Raw genomic sequence first — 22,471 nt, 5'->3', positions numbered from 1 at the left:
CGGGCAGAAGGGGCAGAGTGGGGAGGAGCGAGGGAAGCCCAAGAGAAGCACCCCCCTCCTCCCAGCCTCGGTCCCGTTATTGGGCTGTCTCACCTTTTCCCCACGCCCATCCTAATTCCCTCCCTCTAACTCGCTTATTGGACTCGACCCTTGCCCACCCCGCCCTTGGCTCTTCCTCTCTCCCCCAGCCCTAGTCCTTACTCCTCCCTCCCCCCATTCCTCCACCTTCGAACGTACTTAGGGTCACAGTGGGGGGATCGACACGCACTGCTGTTGGAAGCGCTTGAAAAAGAGGCAGGACTCCCCTCTTTCCCGCCGCCTCCCTGAGCTGCCTCCTCCAAGCCTCACCCGTACCTGGCACCCTCTTCAGGACGTCTCCACCACCCTCTCCTCCCAGCCTCACCCCAACCAGCTCCTTCCGAGACGCTTCTGCGCTCGCTCGCGAAACCCACTGCTAGAGGCGCGGGGATGCGCTCCCTAAGGGCTCTCCGTGGAGCTCTGCCAGGGCCGGGGGGACGGCCCCCCGGGCGGGGAGGATGGAGCCCCCTGGCCCGGGGTCCCCTCCTTGTTGGAAGCGTTCGGCACCATCTGAATGAAGCCGCCGCGGCGCAAGGCAGGGAGATGCTGAACAGCCACCAGCCGCATCATCAGAAGGAACAGTAAGGCGGGGGTGGGGAGGGGGGGGGTTACACACGTCGCGACTGCGCCCCAGTCTCCAGCGCCTTCTCTCCCTCTTCCTCTGGGAAGCGCTCTGCTCTCTCTCCAGTTCTCTACCCCCACCCCCGTCTGTCCTCTTCTCTCCCACCTCGCTACACCGTGATGCCCTTGCCTTGGGATTTGGGGGTATGGGTCCGCCCCACCTGGGCTATCCTGCGGAGTCCTTCGGGACGAGGGTTGAGTCATATTGACCTCCCGGAATATACGTTTGCAAGGTGCGTAGGTGGGCCGCGCACTGCCCCGGAGTCTCGGGGCACTTGTCTTATTTCCCACCCTTCCCTAATTCTACTTCATTCTCCCTCTCCCCCTCCCACCTTTACTTCCCAGCCTCAACCTAGTGTAACCTGGGGTGTTTAGGCTTAATTGGAAGCCTGGGTTACACCGATATGTATATGGTCGTCTCCTCTAGAATGCTGGGTGGGGGTTGTTTGGGTGGTATTTACATGTAGAGTACACATCTAGTTAAGTAGTATTTGCATGTAGAGGACGGGGTGGGGGTGATCATCTTTTCTTCAATGTCTAGCTTTTTTTCATATGTATGTATGCGTGTGTCTGTGTATATATTGTGTACACACACATATATATGCAGATACGTAAATGTATATATGTCTATGCCTTCCCTGTTAACTGGTCTGGGTGAGCGGGAATGACGGGGTTTGGAGTGATGGGGTTTGTTGTTGCTGCATTAGCTCGTCTAGGAGAATACATGCTCTGTGTGTGTATACACGTATGTATGTGTGTTTAAAGGGCAGCATCTGTGTGGCTCGTAAATTAAGGTCCCAAGGCTTACAGAATTGAGTAGATTTTTATGGGAGTACTCATAGAGGGAGCTTCTTTGTACCTACCTCACAGTCTTGTGAGGATAGAAAGAAATGATATTTGAAAGCACAGTGACTGGCACACAGTAGTGACTTAATAAATGCTGGTTCCCTTACTGCCTTCCCCCCTCTCCCCCCCCCCACTCCTTGCAGTGGAATTCATTCACTGAGAATTAGATTCCCCCAGCTCAGAGTCAGCCAGCAAGCCAAACTAGGATCTTGTTTGCTTATGTGCCATACGTGCGAGCTGGTCCTTCTCCATTACCCCAAATATCCCCATTCTTTGGGAGTCTGCATGAGTCTGCACCTTTCTTCACTGCTGAGGAAATTTGGCTTAGTGCTAAACCTCCCAGTCCCAGTCCAGTTTCTTTCTTCCTTTCTGCTCAGGCTTGGAATTCAAGACAGAGATAAGATGGGGAAAGTGAGGATTCTCAAAGACTTCTACATCCACACTCACATGTATATTTACATAATATGATTTATACATCTAAATATAGTCAGCCCTCTCTTTTGGCTTTGGGTGAAGCCCCAGAAATAGATAGAAATGTTACCCTAAGCCTGCATTGTAGAAAAAGACCTGAAAAAAAGCACTCTCCACTCCTGATGTTTACTTAGTAATAAAGGATAGAGATATCCTTCCTGGAATTTTTATTTATGAGTCTCCCAGTATTTAAACTGATAGCACAAGTGCCATGTATCAAAGATCAAGAAATCTACCCCACTCCTTCCCAGTATGCCAACAAGTGTCCCTAGTGTATTGGGTCCTAAGCCTGAATGGGTTTTCTCTTCATTCCTGTCTGACTCTTTGTGACCCCGCTTTGGAGTTTTCTTGGCAAAGATAGTGGATGGTTTGTCATTTCCTTTTCCAGTGGATTAATGCAAACAGAGGTTAAGTGACTTGCCCATGATCACACCATAGTATGTTATAGTGTCTAGGGCTGGATTTGAACTCAGGTCTTCCTGACTCCAGGCCCAACAATCTATCCACTGAGCCACCTAGCTGTCCTCCCTGAATGAGTAGGGGAAGATGAAAATACATTGTTTTATTACCCCTCTTCTCCAAGGAGATCAAAGTATTTAAATTTTAAAGGATGAGCCCCCTCAATACTCTCTTGTGCCTTGGTCTCCCTCTCAACATAAGATAAGGAAACTTACCGAAGAGTTAGCTTTCCAACATCCTATGGGAATAGAAGCCAATGATACCTCAAATTCAGCTCCCTTTTACACAAAAAAGTGCTGTGGGAATGGGGAAGGAATGTAGAGGAGTCCCATTTATCTCCTGGCTATACAAGATTTAACTGTCTTTCGATATTGTCCTGGGATTTGTGTTCTCTGAGTGATGAATGTTGGTCCACTCCAGGGAGGAGTGACACTAAAACTAGAGCCTCCCAGATGGAGACATGAGAGGAGGAAAGCACTCCCCTCTGGGCCCCAAAGGTAGACCAACTTTTTGCCTTTCTCCTCCTCCCCAAGCATAAATACCACCTTGCTGAAACTCTCTAAACTCTTATCCCCTTGGAGTACCCTTCAGAATTGAGGTCAGCTTTCTTCTCCATTGCCCTAACTACTCCCATACTTTCCCTTCCCTCACTGAGGGCTAGCTACTCCCTGCTAACCTAGACTCTTCCCAGAGCCAGACTTGGCCATTAGGCGCAGAGAGTCCTTCCTCTTTCCCCTTTCTTATTAGCCATTGCCTGTCCTGTGTCCCATTCCTGAAAGGTATTGATTCCAGGTGACTGCTGGAGTTGAAAAGCATCTGATAAACTTATCCCCTTGGGAATTAACCTTGAGGTATTCCCTTTTCTGGAGGTACTGGATACAGGCTCTTTAATAAGAGATGTTTGAAGACTGAAAAATCTTCAAGATCCAAAAACAAACCCGCAAACCTCCAATGATGAAATTGTAGGCTGGTGAAAAAGTAGGAGACACATTTGTGGGGGGAAAGGGGACCTTCAGCATTTCTGAAATACAGCCATTTGCATTTTTGCTCATAAAACAGTCCATAATTTCTGATCTCTTCCTCTTATCCACACCCCCAAATAGTGATTCATCAGAGAGTGGCATGCTGTCCCGTCTGGGTGACCTGCTCTTCTACACCATTGCTGATGGACAAGAAAGGATCGCCATCCATAAATTCACTGCTGTGAGCTATTCTCCAGCTTCCCCTACCCAGATCCCCAAGTTTCTGAAGGAGTAGGAGAAAAAAGGGCATGATGCATTGTTGTTGGGAACCTATAATACATGAGGTTAAGTAACCAGTGGTATAAAAATTCCTAGGTTAATAGGGGCCATCTTACCCCTGTCTCAGACATGCCTATTGACCTTCCTGGTCAATCTAGGATAGTTTCCAAGGGAATTACCCTCTGACCTTTGGCCTTGCAATATGATCCAAGGAAAAGAACCAAGAACATAAGTTAATATTTCTCTTTATGAGAGAGACCAATAATGGGGGCTACTCCAGTACCTTCTTTAATAAAATTATAGAATCCTAGAGTTTAAAGGAACCTGGCTCAGAAGTGCTTTGAATCAGTCACCTCTACTGCATGCCCAGAAAACCGTGTGGATTCTGTCCAGCCTCTTATTTGAAGACCCCCAATTTTAGGAGACTCACTGAATATCCATTCCATTCTTCCTTACCTTAAGGTAAAATCTACCTCCCTCCAACTCCTACCTATTGGTCCTAGTTCCATTAGTAAGAGGCAGAGACCAGGAAAAGAACACCACCATGTTTGAGTAGACATAGCTAAACGTGGGCTAGCAAAGGTACTGGGTTAGGAAAGGATAGAGAGAGCTCACGGAGCCATCTCTTTCCCCTGAAGGCACTGAAAGCCACCGGGCTACAGACATCAGATCCCCGGCTCCGGGACTGTATGAGCCAGATGCGGCGGATGGTTCGAGAATCCAGCAGTGGGGGTCTCTTAGACCGTGATCTTTTTAGGAAGTAAGAACCTGGGTACAAGAGCACTTCTCTCACTTCTATCTAAAATCACAAATTCATAGAATATTAAAACTGGAAGAGATTTTAGAGATCACTTCATCCAATCTGTTTTTATAGATGAGGAATCTGTGGCCCAGAGAGATTATGATTCACCCAAGATCTCACAGGTAGTTAGGCTCAAGCTCTAGCACAGCTCTTATCTTACCCCAACCCTAAAGGGACCTGTAGAATGGGTGGTGTCATATTCTAACTTCATCCCCCTGATTCAGTTGTGATTGTGTGGTCCAGATGTGTGAGCAGCAACATTGTGCTCCTGACCCAGGCATTCCGAAAGAAGTTTGTTATTCCTGACTTTGAGGAGTTCACAGACCATGTGGATCGCATCTTTGAGGAGAGCAAAGAACGCACAGGAGGCAAAGTGAGGAACAGGGCAATAGAGGGGAAGGAAATTTGCTTTGGGGGAGAGGATACTCTGTGCTCTAAGGTCTTCTGTTGTTAAAGAAACGGCATCCCAATGAATGGGTCCCAATAATTAGGAGTCAAATGACAGCCCTCCCCCAACATATCCTAGTTCAGTAAAGTTCCTGAGGTTCCCAGGAGGGAAAGCAAGGAAGAAGACCAACTACTGTAAGGATTTGGCAATTTGACAGAAGTGGGTATCGAAAGGAAACTATTGGAAGATAACGTACATGCATCTATATCTAAAGGAAGTAGCTCCAAGAGTTTCTCTTTTTGCTCCTTCCTATAGGTAGGGCTAATGGCCAAGAAGCTCCTTGACATGCTTAGGGAGCATAAAAGGAAGAAAGCCCCCAAAATAGATAATAAAGGACTTTGGGCTGGGAGTGGGGAAATGAAGAAAACTACAATTTATAAAATTGTATTTGAAAAGTTGAAAGATGTAAAGGATGAAAATCTTCAACTAGAGGCTGGATGACACTTACTGGAAATGTTAAACCAGATGACCTTTGAGATACCTTCCAACTCTGTGATTATATGAAATTTCAACTCAGGTTATTAATCTTCCTGGTACCCTTTACTTTGACTTCCCTCTCCTCTCTCTCTCCCCTCCCCCTGCTCTTTCCCTCTCTTGCTCTTTCTCCTTTTCTCTCTACCCTCTTCTCCCTCTCCCCTCCCCCTCCTTTCTCTCCCCTCTCTATTCTTTCTTCTCTCCCACAAATCTACTCTTGCCCAGGTGGCGGCCTATATTCCCCAGCTAGCCAAGTCAGATCCTGATCTATGGGGCGTCTCACTGTGCACAGTAGATGGACAAAGGTGAGAATTCTGGGGAAGGGGGAAGAGTGAGCAGGGAGGGAACGGTTGTAGACCTAAGGCCCACCCTTTCCATAACTTCTCCCTCTTTCTAGGCACTCAGTAGGACAAACCAAGATCCCCTTCTGCCTACAGTCCTGTGTGAAGCCCCTCACTTATGCCATATCTGTCAGCAACCTGGGTACTGAATATGTGCATAGATATGTGGGCAAAGAGCCCAGTGGTCTGCGGTACAACAAGCTTTCCCTCAATGAGGAAGGTGAGAGCTGCCATAACTCGAATCAGAGCATAGGCTGCTACCTCTCTGCTCCTCCTCCTTGTTTCCCATCAGTCTTACCCCCTCTCTATGGGTTTCTCTGCCCCTTCTTTTAGCCCATTATTTTCCACCTTTCCAGGAAAATGGTCTGGGAGTTTCAGACTAACCCACAGAATGAAAGGACTGAGGGCAGTAGAGGGTGGGAGGCAGTCATGCCCCAGAGCCCCCACTGATAGTCTTGGGTGGCTTGTGTCTTCCAGGAATCCCTCATAATCCAATGGTAAATGCTGGTGCCATTGTTGTGAGTTCCCTGATAAAGGTAAGGGTCCTGACCTCAGTCCACAAATACTGCCAAGACTGTTCATCCTTCAAGTACCTCTGACTCTGTATTCCCCAAATGTAGCACCCTTCTGCCTTAGCCAACTCTTCAAATAAGCTGACACCCAGCTCTGACTTCCCAGAGGGGGCATGGAGACAGTGTAAGGATCCTGGGCTTACCATCTCTCTGGAAAAGTCCCAGTACAGTGGGGACGTTCCCTACGCTAGCATAAGGCCTTGGTCCTTAGAGAAGAGAAAAGGCTCTAGCTCCCTCTCTGATCCCAAAGGCTAAGTGCCAGGGCCAGGGGGAGGACAGCACCTTTCTGTGCTGATTGGCCACATGAGGGTGAGGGAGTAGACAGGAAAGAGGGTGAATGGCCTGAACAGAAGCAGCTATTACAGCCACCTGGAACTGCTGAGTTGGCCTTGGGAAGGGGTATCAGACTGGCCCACCAGCTGTAGGCCTCCCAGGCCTTGAGCAATAACCCTGAGGGCAGCGACACCCTGGGAGCCAATCGCAGCCCCTACTGAAGAAGGTGGTACCAGGTTGCCCTCCCCCCACCGCTGAGGTGTAGGAGCCAGTGTTTTTGACCCTCTAGGCAGAACACTGGTATGGGGAAGTGGGAGATGGGTCTGACCCCCTCATTATTGCGCAATGATGGCCACTCTGGGTCATGTGTGTCCAGATGTTACTCCCTACCTTCATTCCTACCATGTCTCCAGACTCCTCTACTTGGGGGTCATCACCCCATCCTTTCTCCTGTGCTGATATATGTCTCTTTTTGCAGATGGACTGCAATAAAGCAGAGAAGTTTGATTTTGTAAGTTCCTTTGCTGCCACATGAAATGTTCCCAGTAGCCAATGCACTAGCCCAGATTGTGACCCTCATTCTCTGAGGTGTGGGAAGCTCCTAGCCCTTGCCTTGAATTGGAGAGAGAGCCCTTTGAAGTTCCTGAGCTCTAGAGCCAAACTGGGATCAATACTGAGTAATTCAGAAGACCTTGTCAAGAGGTTTTCATTACTTAAGTGGAATATTTTTACTGCTTCCTCTTATTCTCTTCTAGGTGTTGCAGTATCTGAACAAAATGGCAGGAAATGAATATATGGGTTTCAGCAATGCTACGTAAGACTTTGTGAGATTATTTTGGGGGAGGGGAAATCTAAGGGCCTTTTGGAGCACCTGCTGCCCCATCCTGCATCTTAATGTCAGTGCTACATTTCATTGAAGTGAAGCTTTTCTTTTTTTTCAGTAGTTGATTGAAGTTGATAATGATTAGGATATTGCCCTGGGTTCCATCCCTGTCCTAGATGTTTCCTAGTCTAGTCCTCCTGGAATAGATTGTTGGAAAGTTTTCTGTGGCCTACACTGTAAAGCAATGATCCTTCCTTGCTCAGGGTCAAAAGTTTAGGAGGATATCTATGATATGATTTCCCCTGAATCAAAGAAATATTTCCTCTTTTTATGACCTACTCCAAGCTTTAGGCCTACTAACTATAGTTTCTGCTGCAGGTTCCAGTCAGAAAAGGAGACTGGGGATCGGAATTATGCCATTGGCTATTATCTCAAGGAGAAGAAGGTAATAGAGGGTGCTAGAGGAAGTTAGTAGAAATTTTATTGAAACTAGAGGGGGCAGCTAGGTGGTACAGTGTATAAAGCACCAGCCCTGGATTCAGGAGGACCCAAGTTCAAATCCAGCCTCAGACACTTGACACTTACTAGTTGTGCGACCCTGGGCAAGTCACTTAACCCTCACTGCCCCTCAAAAAAAAAGAAAGGAAACTAGAGGGGCAGGCAAAGGGCTATGAGGCTGTGCAAACTTTTTTTTTTTTTTTCGGGGCAATTGGGGTTAAGTGACTTGCCCGAGGTCACACAGCTAGTAAGTGTTAAGTGTCTGAGGCCGGATTTGAACTCAGGTACTCCTGAATCCAGGGCCGGTGCTCTATCCACTTCGCCACCTAGCTGCCCCTGTGCATACCTTTTGACCCAGTAATACCACTACTAAGTCTATATCCCAAAGAGATCATAAAAAAGGGAAAAGGACCCACATGTACAAAAATATTTATAGCAGCTCTCTTTGTGGTGGCAAAGAATTCGAAATCAAGGGAATGTCCATCAATTGGGGAATGGCTGAACAAGTTGTGGTACATGAATGTAATGGAATACTATGGTGCTATAAGAAATGATGAGCAGGGGGCAGCTAGGTGGCACAGTGGATAAAGCACTGGCCCTGGATTCAGGAAGACCTGAGTTCAAATACGGCCTCAGACACTTGACACTTACTGGGCAAGTCACTTAACCCTCATTGCCCCACCAAAAAAAAAAAAAAGATGAGCAGGAAGATTTCAGAAAAACATGGACTTAAATGAAGTGATGCTTAGTGAAGTGAGCAGAACCAGGAGAACATTGTACACAGTAACAGCAATATTGTTTGATGATCAACTGTGATAGACTTAATTCTTCTCAGCAAAACAAAAATCCAAGACAATTCCAACTCATGATGGAAAATGCTCTTCACATCCAGAAGAAAGAACTGTGGAATCTAGATACAGATTGAATCAGTTTTTTGGTTTTTTCTGAGTTTTTCCCTTTTGTTTTAATTCTTCTTTCACAACATGACCAATGCAGAAATATGTTTAGTGTGACTGTACATATATAAGTTATATCAGATTGCTGTCTTGGGAAGGGAGGAGAAGGGAAGGGATGGTGAAAATTTTGGAACTCAAAATCTTATAAAAACAAATGTTGAAAACTATCTTTACATGTAACTGGAAAACAATAAAATACTTTTATGATTTAAAAAAAAGAAACTACAGGGGCAGGAAGCATATGAAATTTGGATCGAAAAGTTGACTTCTGTTGACTAAATAGTGCCAACCTAAGGCAGTAATACATTTTTCTATTTTTCCCCTGCAGTGTTTTCCTAAGGGAGTTGACATGATGGCTGCCTTGGACCTCTACTTCCAGGTAAATAAAACATTTATTTCAGCTCTGAGCCATGGGAACTAGAGACAAAATTCTTTCCGTGCTGAAAGGGATGTCTTTTAGAGAAGGCTTCTCTCATCATATTAGGGTTCTTTATCCCTGCTCCCCATCCAAAATGAAGGTAGTGTCTGGTTACACAACATCCTTCCCCATACCCCTTGTTTCCCTAGTTGTGCTCAGTGGAGGTGACATGTGAATCGGGCAGTGTCATGGCGGCCACACTTGCCAACGGTGGAATCTGCCCTATTACAGGCGAGAGTGTGCTGAGTGCTGAGGCTGTTCGCAACACCCTCAGCCTCATGCATTCCTGTGGCATGTATGACTTCTCTGGACAGTTTGCCTTCCACGTGAGTCCACCTGGGATACTCACATTTTCTTTCGAGATATTCAGGCTGATCTTTCTTCTTTTCTTCCAGTCAGGAGGCTCAAGCTATTAAGCAAGAGCTTTTGGGGGTGGAGGGTGAGGGGAAGGACATAAAAGTGGAAGTTGTTAATTGGCTGGCTAAATTAGCAGTATTATAGCGGAGATGTGTGTGTAAGGAAAATCATGGGTTAATTATTAGACTATTCTAAAAAGAAAACAATTCACAGGAACCTGAGCAGCATCCTTGGCTGACCACTCAAGTGGGAGAGCCCAAGAGATGAGCATGTGGCTTCTCCTACAGTGGTTGTGGCCAAGTTCTGTACAATCCTTGGCACATGTTCAGTCCCATCTTTGGTTCCCCCCAGGTGGGCCTTCCAGCCAAGTCCGCAGTGTCAGGAGCCATCCTGCTTGTGGTACCCAATGTCATGGGGTTGATGTGCCTGTCACCTCCACTGGACAAGGTGGGGAACAGCCACAGGGGCATCAACTTCTGCCAGGTAAGCTGTTAGGACCCTTCCCATTTACTAGCCTTTCTCAATCCAAATAAAATATTTGTTGAGTACCTATTATGTATTACTTTCCGTGTCTCCCTTTGGCTGTGACTAGAAGCTGGTATCTCTCTTCAACTTCCACAACTATGACAATTTACGACATTGTGCTAAGAAGCTGGATCCTCGACGTGAAGGAGGAGAAGTACGGGTAAGAAAAATCACGGTTAGGGGGCAGCTAGGTGGCGAAGTGGATAAAGCACCAGCCCTGGACTCAGGAGGACCTGAGTTCAAATCTGGCCTCAGACACTTGACACTTACTAGCTGTGTGACCCTGGGCAAGTCACTTAACCCTCACTGCCCCGCAAAAAAAAAAAAGAAAAAGAAAAATCATGGTTGGTTTTAGAAATATTCCTAAAATAGACCATTCCCAGCACCAGTAGCAGGCACCCATAACTGCCCATCTAAGTGGGCCTAAATGCATTAGGACTGTGCATGTGGCACCATCATCCTCAGGTAACTGATTTTCCCCCCTCAGAACAAGACTGTGGTGAACCTACTTTTTGCTGCCTACAGTGGAGATGTTTCAGCTCTTCGAAGGTAAAAATAAGAACTCGGACTCATAGATGAAGAACTAGAGGGGCTTCAGTGACCATCCAGTCCAGCTCCCTTTATGGATGAGAACACTGAAGACCAGGGAGGTTGTGACTTAAGCAAAGTCATACAGGGAGTGCGGCAGCTGGGACTGGCATTTGGGTCTTCTGGACTCCTCTAGAGTCAGTGCCTGCTGCCACCTAGACAAATGTGCTATCGGACAGAAGTGGGAGTGAGGACACACCTGACAAGGCTGAGGCCTGGTATTTCTGGGGATCAGCCTGTCCCCACTCTTACTTGGGAGCATCAGGTTCATGTGGGCACAGACCCAGCAAGGCCCTGGAAGAGCTGGAGTACTTGGGGCGTGACTCAAGCCCTCTTCCTTATTTTCCTCCACACTTCTCTGAGTACCAACCCTGTTTTAGAAGGGACACTAGCAACTCTTGTGCTATTGCTCCTAGGTTTGCCTTATCAGCCATGGACATGGAACAGAAGGACTATGACTCCCGCACAGCACTACACGTTGCTGCGGCAGAAGGTACCAAAAGATGAACGAGGGCTCCAGACACAAAAGCCTACATGTTGGTGTATCCCAGCTACTCTAACTCAGCAGAGATGCACAACCATATTCCTTTGCCTCTCAGGGTTACCAGACACAAAGAATGAGCCAACCTCCATTAGAGCATACGTATGCCTTCATTCAAACTGAGTGCTATTGTCCTGATCACTACTGGGGACACAAAGTCAAATCAGAGGCCCTTGACTACAATTTATAGCCAGAATTATTCCCTATTGTTTAAGGGAATAAGGGGACAGGAAAAGAACTTTTTTCCCCTCCTTGCACATACCCCTCCCATTAAGGGTCAAGAGAGGATAAGAGTCAGGGTTGTTAAAGGCTTTCAAGCCTTGACCCTCTTTCCCTCTTTGTACCCCTAGGACACCTGGAGGTTGTCAAGTTCCTGGTGGAAGCCTGTAAAGTAAATCCTTTTGTGAAGGACAGGTAAGTAGGAAGAATCAGTAGGCCGATAGGTAGGGCCTTCTCTTGTCCCTTTTGATCGCTACCCAATTCCCTATTTGTCTGACTATTGCCCTCCCCTTCACAGGTGGGGTAATATTCCCCTGGATGATGCTGTGCAGTTCAACCATCTGGAGGTGGTCAAACTTCTGCAGGATTACCAGGACTCCTATACTTTGTCGGAGACTCAGGCTGAGGCAGCTGCCGAAGCCCTGTCTAAGGAAAACCTGGAGAGCATGGTGTAAGGGGGACTACCCCTTCCCCTAAACAAGAACCAACAGGAATGAAGTCTACCTGGCTTCAGTGAGGGAAGAGGGGAAGTAAGCTTGATGTCTTAGGCCAGAGCCTCTTACAGGAGTTCTCATACCATCCCCAGCCCCTCCCCAAGAGCCAGATTCCCACCCACTCTCCTCCATTACCTTTTCAGACAAAGCCCAGAGAAGGGCCCTAGTGGCCACTGCCAGTTTTTGAATTGGGTTTTGGTCAGAAGGCTTGGGTTTCTGCAAGGTGCAAGTAAGTACTTTGACTCAATTAGCATCCCTGAGGGTTTATCTAATTTTCCTCTTAGATACAGCCAGTTCTCCTTTAAGTACGTGGGCTCTTCCGCAGACCTCCTCCTCCCTACCTCCCTCTAGGCTTGGAGCTCTGTGTGGCTTGCACCTCCCTACCCCACCCCCAGCCAGAGTGGCTTCAGTGTCTACAGCCAAGGACCCCAGGCACACCTCCCCTGCCCCACTGCTTGCTGGGAGCCTGAGCCACAGGGCTGAGAGGAGTCAAGTTTGCATAGTGTGAGAACTGTCCATATTCTGTTTCTTCTCCCTGACTCCCTAGTTGAAGAAACATATTAAAGATAGGAAGAGTGCACTGATGAAGAGCCCTGGGTTGCTATATCTCTTTATACAGAGGAGAAATGGGGAAAGCTGAGGAGCCTGGTTAAAAAGGCTGAAGTACTCTACCCCCTTCAGCCAGGATATAATGCTGCTAATAGTTCTTTTATAGACAGAGAAAGTATTTTGTGATCAAATAAAATTTTAATTACACAAATCAATATTTTTGTTAAACCCAGCCCTCTCCCTTTCTCCTTGATAAGGAGTGTTTAGCCACCATCACTCCAGTAGGAGGGGCCAGATAGTGTACAGAATGTATATTTATACAGTAATAGCCACTAAATATACTTCAGACCTTCCTTTACATAGGTTCCCATTTCTTCTAATTAGGGGCTTGGGAACAATGAGTCCATGACCCAGAGAATACTATTTGTCTGAGTTTAAAACTAAAAATTTTCAAGTCTCTCTGTGAAACACAAGTTAGGTGAGACCTGCCCCGCAATCCCTTTACAAAATCCTCAAAGGAGGATTTGAAAAGATAGCACCCCAAGAATGCCAACTCCCAGTACCAATGACCTAACGATCCCCTAAGTTTTCTCCATCCTCCTCCACAATTGTAATTGATCAGGTGTAGGAATCTGGACAGGGAGAAAGACTCATGGATGGGAACAGTTGCAGCTATGTGGGGCTGATAGGTTATATGGTTCTGAGGTTACTGGGGTCAGGGCCATGTTCTCAGGCTACAGCACACTGAGTCAATAAAGCACTTGTGAATGAGTTGAAAGTCCAGACTCCATGTATTCCAGCGAAAGACGTAATGACACATTGACAAATTTGCCATTCCTCTCACAGTTAGAAAGGGCTCACTCTAGAGAAATTTGGAAGAGTCCCCAAAAACAAAACCAGTAGAATCCAAATATGGGGAGAGTGGGAAAGGGTCCTCTTGTTTTATGTCTCAAGTAGCAGTCTAGTAATGAGGACGTTAAAGCAGAGCAGCAAGGGCAACTTTCAGAATGTGTAAAATCTAAGACTGGCTAGTGGCCCAAATTCTCTATAACCAAACTGGTGCCCACCAAAATCAGGCTACTACATGTGTGTCTGGCAGAACTGGGAGCTGTCTCCTCAAACTCCATAAGGAACAGAAGAAAGAATGGTAGATGGATTTAAGATATTGCACAACTGCCCGATACTGCTGGCTGAGTAGGTATGAGAACTAGACTGAATTGGGCTAGACATATAAAAGGGCCCACCCAGGGGCTTCAGTGAGAGGCTCTAGTTAAGCGCCCCCCTCCCCTAGATTCCTTCAGGCACATCAAGCCCTGAGTGGGTCAGCAGCTCTCCATCCCAAAGGGCAAAGGCAGGAACAACTGGGCCCCGGAACTGGGTCCTTAAGGTGTATACCACAGCAGTCCGGCTTACATCCACCAGGCTCAGTCTCTGGGCCTCATACTCCAGCAGCAGCCCCACCTTCTCAGGTTGGCCAATACCTGTTATGGGGGCATTCTCACTGGCCAGCATGGCATGCCACTTTCGGTGAGCGTAGGTGAACACCCAGGAATGATCATCCACACCAATACAGCCATCCCGAGGTATGTCTACATCTGCCACACCTATTCGGAAATGCTGGGATTTCTTCACCGTTACCTCCCAATAGTGCCGACCACTGGTAACTGCAGTGTCACCAAGCACCACGGCCCACTCCTGAAAGCGGTCCACATTGAGGGCCACTTTGGTGGGCTCCAGCCCCACCATGCCATACTTAACACCGGTCTCCCCCTTGAAGAGTGCGAGGCTGGTATGAGCTGTCTTTTCTTCTAGCTTGAAACTGATATCTGTAAAGCAGACCAGAGAAAGGCAATGAATGAAAAGGATGAGGCTAGAATAGGAACCCTCAAGTCCAAAGAGGGGAGATACTCCCCAAAGAAGAGCTTGCGGGGGGAGATTGGAAAGCGAGGTGGCATTTGGGGGGTCTAAGTCCTGGCTGGGTACAGGAGGGATGGTGGGGTGACATCTGGGTCCTAGCTGGTGTGGCAGGATGACATTGTGGGGTGTCTGGGAGCAGAAAAGAGGTGGCCCCAGGAACCGAGACAAATACTCATCTCACTGGGCCTCCCAACAAGTGTAGGAACACGAAAATTGCCCGCACTGTATGAACTGAGGGGCCCAGGTCCGGGTCACCTGCGCGGGGGGGGGGAGGGGGGGCGGAGGGACGACACAGAAACATCCCCAGACTGAAGCTAGAAAGCGGGAAGAGGGACGGAGCGGGGAGCGTGTGTTCGGGGGAAAGGCCTCCGGAAATCGGCAGAAGGCCCCGTGGGCAGCCAGCAGAGAACCCCTACCTCTCCGTGTGGCGGTGGCCGTGGTCCTCAACCAATCAGCTCCCCAACGACGCAGCACGCGCGCTATGGGTAGCGCCATCTTCCGTCCCGGCTATCTGGGCACGCCCCTCACGCCGAGGCGCCGCCATCTCCGCGGCGCCGCTTCTCGGGCACGTGACGCGGAGGAGGCCACGGTACAGCGCGATGACGTCACGCGTCACGGCCGGCGCGCGCGAGAGGCTGATTCATCCAAACCGGATGGGCTTCTGAGGCCTGGGTGCGGCCTGAGGAGGCGGAAAAGGCGGGAGCCGTTGTCCGCGTTTTATTCCGACGCTCATCCTCTCTTCCCGGCCTCGTGGGCTCCTCCCTCTGGCGCTGTGGAGCCTGGAGCTCTCTGCGGCGACGGTGCCGCAGAAGGAGGTGCACCTGTTGTTTGGTCGCGTCCCACTCTCCGTGGCCCCATCGCAGGTTTTCTTGGCAGGGAATCCTGGGGTGGTTTGCCATCTCCTTCTCCAGCTCGATTTATAAATGAGGAACTGAGGCAGGCAGGGCGAAGCGACTTGCCTAGGGTCACACAGCTAGGATTTGAACTCGGAAAGATGAGTCTTCCCGACACCAGACCTGGTGCTCCACCCCCTGCACCGCCTAGCTTCCCCGAGTGGGGATTCACGGAGTACCGTGAAGCTGGGGCTGTCGTGCCCGGGAGACCCAACAATTGTGTATAAGTTGGGGAAAGGATAAGCCCGAGGAGGCACTCTATGAGCTTAGCTAATAAGGGCAAACTTCTGGAGGGTCTCAAATGCAGTTATAGTAGTGTAGCTATGGCGCACGTGTGGGGATGGACCCGTGGGGGCCAGACAATGCCCCAACTTCCTGGGACTGGTGTGGCCAGGCACTGAAAGGCTTGGTGTTTGGGGATGAAATACCAAATCTTGGATAGTCTCTGCGCCATCTCCCACCGCTCATGACAGCTGCAAGGCACAGGTGACCAGACATCCCGAAATAGACATTTCTAGGCTTAGAGGCACCTTGTGAGTTGCAGAGGTCAAGTGTACCTGCGTCCCTCTGAGTTGGTTGTACTGTAGGACCCGACTTTTTTTTTTTAAGGACCCGGCTTCTTAAACTTCCCACTCCTGACCCCTTTTTGCTGGAGAAATTTTTACTCGCCCCGGGAGGTATATAGATTGTTGTTTGTCTATGGTTCTTGAAGAGGACCGTGATAGATGTCATGACTTGGAATGAATTGGATTTAAGCGAGGAAGGGCTGTGCAAAGTCACCAGCCTCTCTCATCTCACTCCTTCCTCCAGAGCCAGCTGGGTCCAGTAGCTCCAGATATTTAAGGCATTTGGGGTTAAAATTGCTTGCCCAGGGTCACACAGCTAGTGTCTGAGGTCAGATTTGAATTCAGGTTCTTCCAACTTGAGGGCCAATGATCTATTCACTGTACCACCTAGCTGCCTGAGTATATATAGGTATATAAAATAGGCATATATGGGGCAGCTAGGTGGCACAGTGGATAGGGCACCGGCCCTGGATTCAGGAGTACCTGAGTTCAAATCCGGCCTCAGACACTTAACACTTACTAGCTGTGTGACTCTGGGCAAGTCACTTAACCCCAATTGACTCACAAAAATAAATAAATAAACAAACAAACAAATAAATAAAATAGGCATACGTAACCTTTTGCTGTTGCCACATTTTTCATGACTCTCCCTACACTGAGTTATGAAACCCACAATTTAAGCTTTGCTATAGAGATGCCACCTTAAACTACTAAATGGCTTCCCAGAAGAGAAGACTAATATCTTCTGACCATGAAGGGGAGGGGGGGGGAAGTAGCATAACTGATCAATACATTGAAAAAGTAAGAAAAAAAAGTATAATGTATAAAACCCATGAGTCCTTCTACCCACAAAGCGCAGTGGGTAGAGCACCGACCCTGGAGTCAGGAGTACCTGAGTTCAAATGCAGTCTCAGACACTTGATACTAGCTGTGTGACCCTGGGCAAGTCACTTAACCCCAATACCTCACAAATAAAATAAGAAAAATATGAGAAGACACCCCCCCTTCCCCAGGCTATCTCTTTGTGGGTAGAAGGACTCATGGGTTTTATACATTATACTTTTATTTTTTTACTTTTTCAATGTATTGATCAGTTATGCTACTTTTTTTCCCATGAGGAAAGCAATGCAGAGCCAAGTGAATATGAAATGCCTATTTACCAGTCCTACAAAATGGCTCATATTTTAATTGGGAGAGTCTAACATTAATTATTCTGTTAAGTATTTCTTTTGTATAAAGGAATAATATTTGCCCTATACTTATCTAGGTTATCCTTTTTAGTATCCTTCTAATTCCTTTTGGGAAGACCTGAAACATGAGGCACACCTAAGCTTCAAATTGTTCTTCCCAGTGTTTTGGGATGGAAGGTATTAAAAGCCAGAAAAAAAGAGCTCACTTTAACTCCCCCTCACTACCCCTTCTAGCACAGTGAGTTTCTTACTACTTCCAGGATCAAATATAAAGCCCTCTGTTTGGCATTTAAAGGCCTTCTAACCTGCCCCCTTCCTACCTTTCCAGTCTTTTTACACTTAACTCCCCTCCATATACTCTATGATTCAGCTAAGCTGGCCTTCTGTCAGTTCATCAAATACCATACTCAGTCTCTTGCCTCCATGCCTTTACACATGCCATTCCCTATTCCTAGAATTCTCTTCTCCATAATCTCCACTGCATAGTTTCCTTAGCTTCTTTCAAGACAACTCAAGGAATACCTCCTCCAAGAGACTACTGGTAGCCTTCACCTTTCAAATTACCTTCCATCCATTCTGCATATATCTGGCAAATAGTGTTTTACTAATGTCTTATCCATTAGAATAGACAATCCATGAGGGCAGGGTTTGGTTTGATTTGTATTATTTCTTTTTGCTTTCCCTTTCTTTATTCCCCCATCACATAGCAGAATGCTTAACACATAAAAAGTGATAATAAATACTAGCAGACTAACCAACCCTTCTTTAGGAACTAGGTTTCCTCAAGACTAAACCTAATCCATATATATGGGCGTAGAGCTGAGAAAGCCCCCCTTAGTGAGAGAAGAAAAAGACAAGTTACCCAGGCCCCTAAGGAGTTTAGATTCGAATAAGTAATAGGGAGTCATTGAAATTTTTGAGGGGGGGCATAATTTTTTCCAAGTGAAAATTTTTATATTTTATTTTTTCCAATTACATGTAAAAAACATTTTTAACATTGATTTTTTTTAAAGTGAGGCAATTGGGGTTAAGTGACTTGCCCAGGGTCACACAGCTAGTAAGTGTCAAGGGTCTGAGGCCGCATTTGAACTCAGGTACTCCTGACTCCAAGGCCGGTGCTCTATCCACTGCGCCACCTAGCTGCCCCAACATTCATTTTTTAAAATATTGAGTTCTAAATTCTTTCCTTCCCTCCCCTTCCCCCCTCCTCGAGAAGGCAAGCAATTTGACACAGATTATACATGTCACTCAAAACATTTCCATATTAGTCATGTTGTAAAAGGAAACAAACTAAAAAAAAAGGTTTTTAAAAGTATGCTTCAGGGGAACTAAATCAAATTTCTAAGAATCCAAGTCATTCCCCAATTGAGAAATGGTCAAAAGATATGAACAGGCAGTTTTCTGATGAAGAAATCAAAGCTATCTATTCCCATATGAAAAAATGCTCTAAATCACTATTGATTAGAGAGATTCAAATTAAAACAACTCTGAGGTATCACCTGACACCTATCAGATTGGCAAAGCTGTGGAAAAATTGGAACACTAATGCATTGTTGGTGGAGCTGTGAACTGATCCAACCATTCTGGAGAGCAATTTGGAATTATGCCCAAAGGGCTATAAAGCTGTGCATACCCTTTGTTTGACCCAGCAATACCACTTTTGGGTCTTTTTCCCAAGGAGATAATAGAAAAGTGTAAAGAACCCTCATGTTCAAAAATATTTGTAGCTGCTCTTTTTGTGTGGCAAGGAATTGGAAATTGAGGGGTTGCCCATCAATTGGGGAATGGCTGAACAAGTTGTGGTATATGAATGTAATGGAATTCTATTGTGCTGTAAGAAACGATAAGCAGAAGGAGTTCAGAGAAACCTGGAAGGACTTGCATGAACTGATGATGAGTGAGATGAGCAGAATCAGAAGAACATTAGACACAGTATCATCAACATTATGTGTTGATCAACGGTGATAGACTAGATTCTTCTCAGCAATACAATGGTACAAGAAAGTTCCAAAGGACTCATGATGGAAAAGGCTCTCCAAATCCAGAAAAAAAAAAAAAGAACTGTGGAATATGGACACTGATTGAACCATACTGTTTCTTTTGTTTTTGGTGCTGTTGTTTTTCTATTTTGAGGTTTTTCTTTATTGCTCTGATTCTTCTCTTATAGCATGACTAATGCAGAAATATGTTTAATGTTGTTATGTATATGTATGTGTGTATATATATATATACATATGTGTGTATATATATATATATGTATATATATATATAAAACCTATATAAGATTGCCTACTGTCTAGGGGAGGGGGGAAGGGAGGGAGAAAAATTTGAAATTGGAAATCTTATATAAACAAATGCAGAAAACTATCTCTACATGTAACTGGAAAATAATAAAATACTTTTATTTTTTAAAAAGTATGCTTCAGGGCAGCTAGGTAGCCCAGTGGATAAAGCACTGGTCTTGGACTCAGGAGGACCTGGGTTCAAATTCGGCCTGAGACACTTGACACTTACTAGCTGTGTGACCCTGGGCAAGTCACTTAACCCCCATTGCCTCACCAAAAAAAAAAGAATTATATACCACAACTTGTTCAGCCCCCATTGATGGGCATCCCTTCAGTTTCTAATTCTTTGCCAACACAAAAAGAGCTGTTATAAATATTTTTGTGCATAAATCCTTTTCCCTTAAACTTTAAAATCAATTTGGGATACAGACCTAGTAGTGGGATTGCTGGGTCAAAGGATATGCACAATTTTATTGCCCTTTGGGCTTAGTTCTAAATTGCTCTCTAGAATGATTGACAATAATGGAAAGAGCAATGAGACACCAAAAAAATAAAAAGTAAATGTGACAAATTTATAAAGATCAAGTGGGACTAAAATGAAAAGATATAGGGACAGCTAGGTGGCGCAGTGGGTAGAGCACCGACCCTGGAGTCAGGAGTACCTGAGTTCAAATGCAGTCTCAGACACTTGATACTAGCTGTGTGACCCTGGGCAAGTCACTTAACCCCAATACCTCACAAATAAAATAAGAAAAATATGAGAAGACACCCCCCCTTCCCCAGGCTATCTCTTTGTGGGTAGAAGGACTCATGGGTTTTATACATTATACTTTTATTTTTTACTTTTTCAATGTATTGATCAGTTATGCTACTTTTTTCCCCCTCTCCAAAAAATACTATTTGTTATATGAAATGGCTCTTTGGGAAGAGGAGAGGAAGGGATACACGGAATATTATGGTGGTATAAGAAAAAGAAATATCAATAAAAATGTATTAAAAAAGAAAAAGAAAAGAATTCTGCCCTTGCAGACACCCCACCCCAAGAGGGTCTTGGCACCTCTACCCCTCCACGATGAATTCCATGGACCACATGTTGAGAACTGCTGATAGAGTTGTTATTCTTAGTTCCAAGTAACCATGTGGAAGCTTGAGGCATAAGAGATAGGCCTTGCTCCTGGCCATGTGTGACTCATTGATGATGATTGGCTTACACTGTGAGATGACAAAGAGTCCCCTTTTTTGCTGTGAAGCCAGATAAGCTGGTGATTCAGTAGATGTAATGAAGGGACTAAACAGAAGTGTAGGATAATTGCCTACTGGACATTTCCGCGTAGACATCTGAGGTGCCTCAAACTTACACAGTGATGCCCACGTGTGTAGTGTGAGGGCTGTCTCTTCACATGTGTCATGAATCTGTCTTTGTGTTTCTCAGAGGGAGGCAGAATGGACATGTCCAGCCTCTTTTCCCTCTACCGTTCTCCAAGGGAGACTTTCATTCCTGCCAGAAAGAGGATGCAGGAAGTCGAGGGCCAGAGGCTGCCACTCTGCTCTCTTCAGAGAGAGGAGTTACCAGTCTAGAATTCTCTCTGATCTCTTAAATATTCCTAGTCTAGAGGATGTGATTAGGTTTAAGCTAACTTCTGATCACTGTCATTACTGCGGGGAAAGGAGAACCCCCAAGTAGCAAAACAGAATTCCCCAAAGTCTCTAGTGTAGCAAGCGAGGGATAGGGACGTGATGGAGACTGTCAGCCCTTCTCTTGTCTTCCCAGAGTCTTCCTTCAGCCTCTTCCATCTTCCTTCTCAAAGCTGGAAGCCAGAAGCACCTGCAGCAAGTCAAGACTTGAAGTGGAGTTCAAGAAGACTGCAAAAGTCTGGAGCTAGGCATTCATCTCCACCAATGAGCTCTTGGGCTGGGATTATACTTTATATGTGCAAAAGTGGAACTCATTCTCCAGCCCCCTCCTTATATCACTACAAGCAATTCAACCATTCCCTCAGTTAGGCTCCAAAGTTCTGGCTCTTTTTTTCTCACCTTAACCAGGCTCCCTCCTCCCAATACAGTCTGCCACCAAGTAGTGTCAATTTTGTCTTAGCAATTTTCCTTCCTTTCCATTCTGATTCCTCCTTACCCTTCTCCCAATTGAAGTGCTATTAGATCAGAGCTAGACCATTACAATTTTTCTTGTTTGTAATTGCTTTCTCTGCTTCTCATCTCTGCCTCTTCCAGTCTAGTCTATATTTGATCATGTCAAGTGGTTCACGGTAGTTCTGCTTCTTTTCAGGTTAATTTCCTCTTCTCCCTCCCAGCCAAACTTTTGGGGGCAGCCAATAAACTGGCTCACTCAGGGTTTCCTAAAAGCACCTCTGGGTGTTTGCTTGTAGTATGTTCTCTGTCTAAAATGCCCACATCTGCCTATCAAAATCCTACTGATCTTTCATGTTTTAAGTTCAAGGCCACCTTTTTTTCTATGTAAGGCTTCCCTACCGCAGCTAGAAGACACCTGGGCTTTCAGAGAACAGTACAATATGCCACATGAAGAGAATAGCATGTCAGAGTGGGAATAAGCAGGTTTCATTTGAGAGACAAGGAAGAAACTGGCCCATCTTGAGTGCAGGCTTCTTACAAAGGGCAATACATATGAATGAGTAAAAGTGGGTCCAAATTATTATTATTGTCACTAATAATAATTACTCACATTTATGGAGCATTTTAAGGTCTATAAAACACTCTCCTCACAATGACCCAGGGAAGTAAGTAGTTTAATTATTTTTAACATTCCCATTTTTTTCAGATGAAAAAACAACCTCATTCTGCAGGCTTTCTGGCCATTTTGTCCTCGAAACTGTGACCTTGGGATAGGGAAAGGACAGAGGGATGGCAGGGATGGTTCATGCCAGAAGCAGTGGACTGAGATCAGAACAGAACAGCAGCTAGATCGAGAGCTAGAACCCTGGCAGTTCATCTTAAGCTTGGCCACCAATGGAAGGTGAATTCATAGAGGGTGGACAATACAATATAATTTA

General features: G+C 46.1%; 2 protein-coding genes across 6 annotated transcripts; one reads left to right on the top strand and one right to left on the bottom strand.

Moving 5' to 3' along the window:
* The first annotated feature begins 205 nt into the window (after nt 1-205).
* On the top strand, nt 206-13,365 carry GLS2 (glutaminase 2). 5 transcript variants are annotated; one of them, XM_043969403.1, is made up of 18 exons: nt 206-659; nt 3,579-3,678; nt 4,355-4,476; nt 4,762-4,891; nt 5,666-5,745; nt 5,838-6,001; nt 6,259-6,317; nt 7,105-7,137; nt 7,382-7,440; nt 7,828-7,894; nt 9,232-9,282; nt 9,471-9,647; nt 10,030-10,161; nt 10,271-10,363; nt 10,691-10,752; nt 11,208-11,284; nt 11,683-11,746; nt 11,850-13,365. In XM_043969403.1, the coding sequence occupies exons 1-18, from the start codon at nt 469-471 to the stop codon at nt 12,004-12,006; spliced, it is 1,818 nt and encodes a 605-aa protein (XP_043825338.1). In that variant the 5' UTR covers nt 206-468; the 3' UTR covers nt 12,007-13,365. The 5 variants fall into 5 exon arrangements, with proteins under 5 accessions (XP_043825338.1, XP_043825340.1, XP_043825339.1 ...); XM_043969404.1 differs by lacking the exon at nt 206-659 and adding an exon at nt 719-932; XM_043969405.1 differs by lacking the exon at nt 4,355-4,476 and having other exon boundaries at nt 522-659.
* Nucleotides 12,780-15,102, bottom strand: SPRYD4 (SPRY domain containing 4). Its single transcript, XM_043969417.1, has 2 exons — nt 14,928-15,102; nt 12,780-14,420 (listed from the first exon to the last, which is right to left on the bottom strand). The coding sequence occupies exons 1-2, from the start codon at nt 15,004-15,006 to the stop codon at nt 13,882-13,884; spliced, it is 618 nt and encodes a 205-aa protein (XP_043825352.1). The 5' UTR covers nt 15,007-15,102; the 3' UTR covers nt 12,780-13,881.
* Nucleotides 15,103-22,471: the final 7,369 nt, after the last annotated feature.

The sequence above is a fragment of the Dromiciops gliroides genome, chromosome 5 (genome assembly GCF_019393635.1).
Source record: "Dromiciops gliroides isolate mDroGli1 chromosome 5, mDroGli1.pri, whole genome shotgun sequence".
Classification (NCBI taxonomy): domain Eukaryota; kingdom Metazoa; phylum Chordata; class Mammalia; order Microbiotheria; family Microbiotheriidae; genus Dromiciops; species Dromiciops gliroides.
The sequence above is the reverse complement of the archived record's forward strand: the minus strand, read 5'-3'. Positions and strand labels throughout refer to the sequence as shown.

What these genes read in the sequence shown, in the direction of transcription:
- GLS2 (XM_043969403.1), top strand. Translation starts at nt 469, where the DNA reads ATGCGCTCCCTAAGGGCTCTCCGTGGAGCTCTGCCAGGGCCGGGGGGA. An exon ending in GACCGTGATCTTTTTAGGAA is followed by an intron (nt 4,477 to 4,761) that starts GTAAGAACCTGG and finishes TGTGTGGTCCAG; the next exon opens with ATGTGTGAGCAGCAACATTG. An exon ending in CCTTGGACCTCTACTTCCAG is followed by an intron (nt 9,283 to 9,470) that starts GTAAATAAAACA and finishes TTGTTTCCCTAG; the next exon opens with TTGTGCTCAGTGGAGGTGAC.
- SPRYD4 (XM_043969417.1), bottom strand. Translation starts at nt 15,006, where the DNA reads ATGGCGCTACCCATAGCGCGCGTGCTGCGTCGTTGGGGAGCTGATTGG. An exon ending in GGCCACCGCCACACGGAGAG is followed by an intron (nt 14,421 to 14,927) that starts GTAGGGGTTCTC and finishes TCTGCTTTACAG; the next exon opens with ATATCAGTTTCAAGCTAGAA.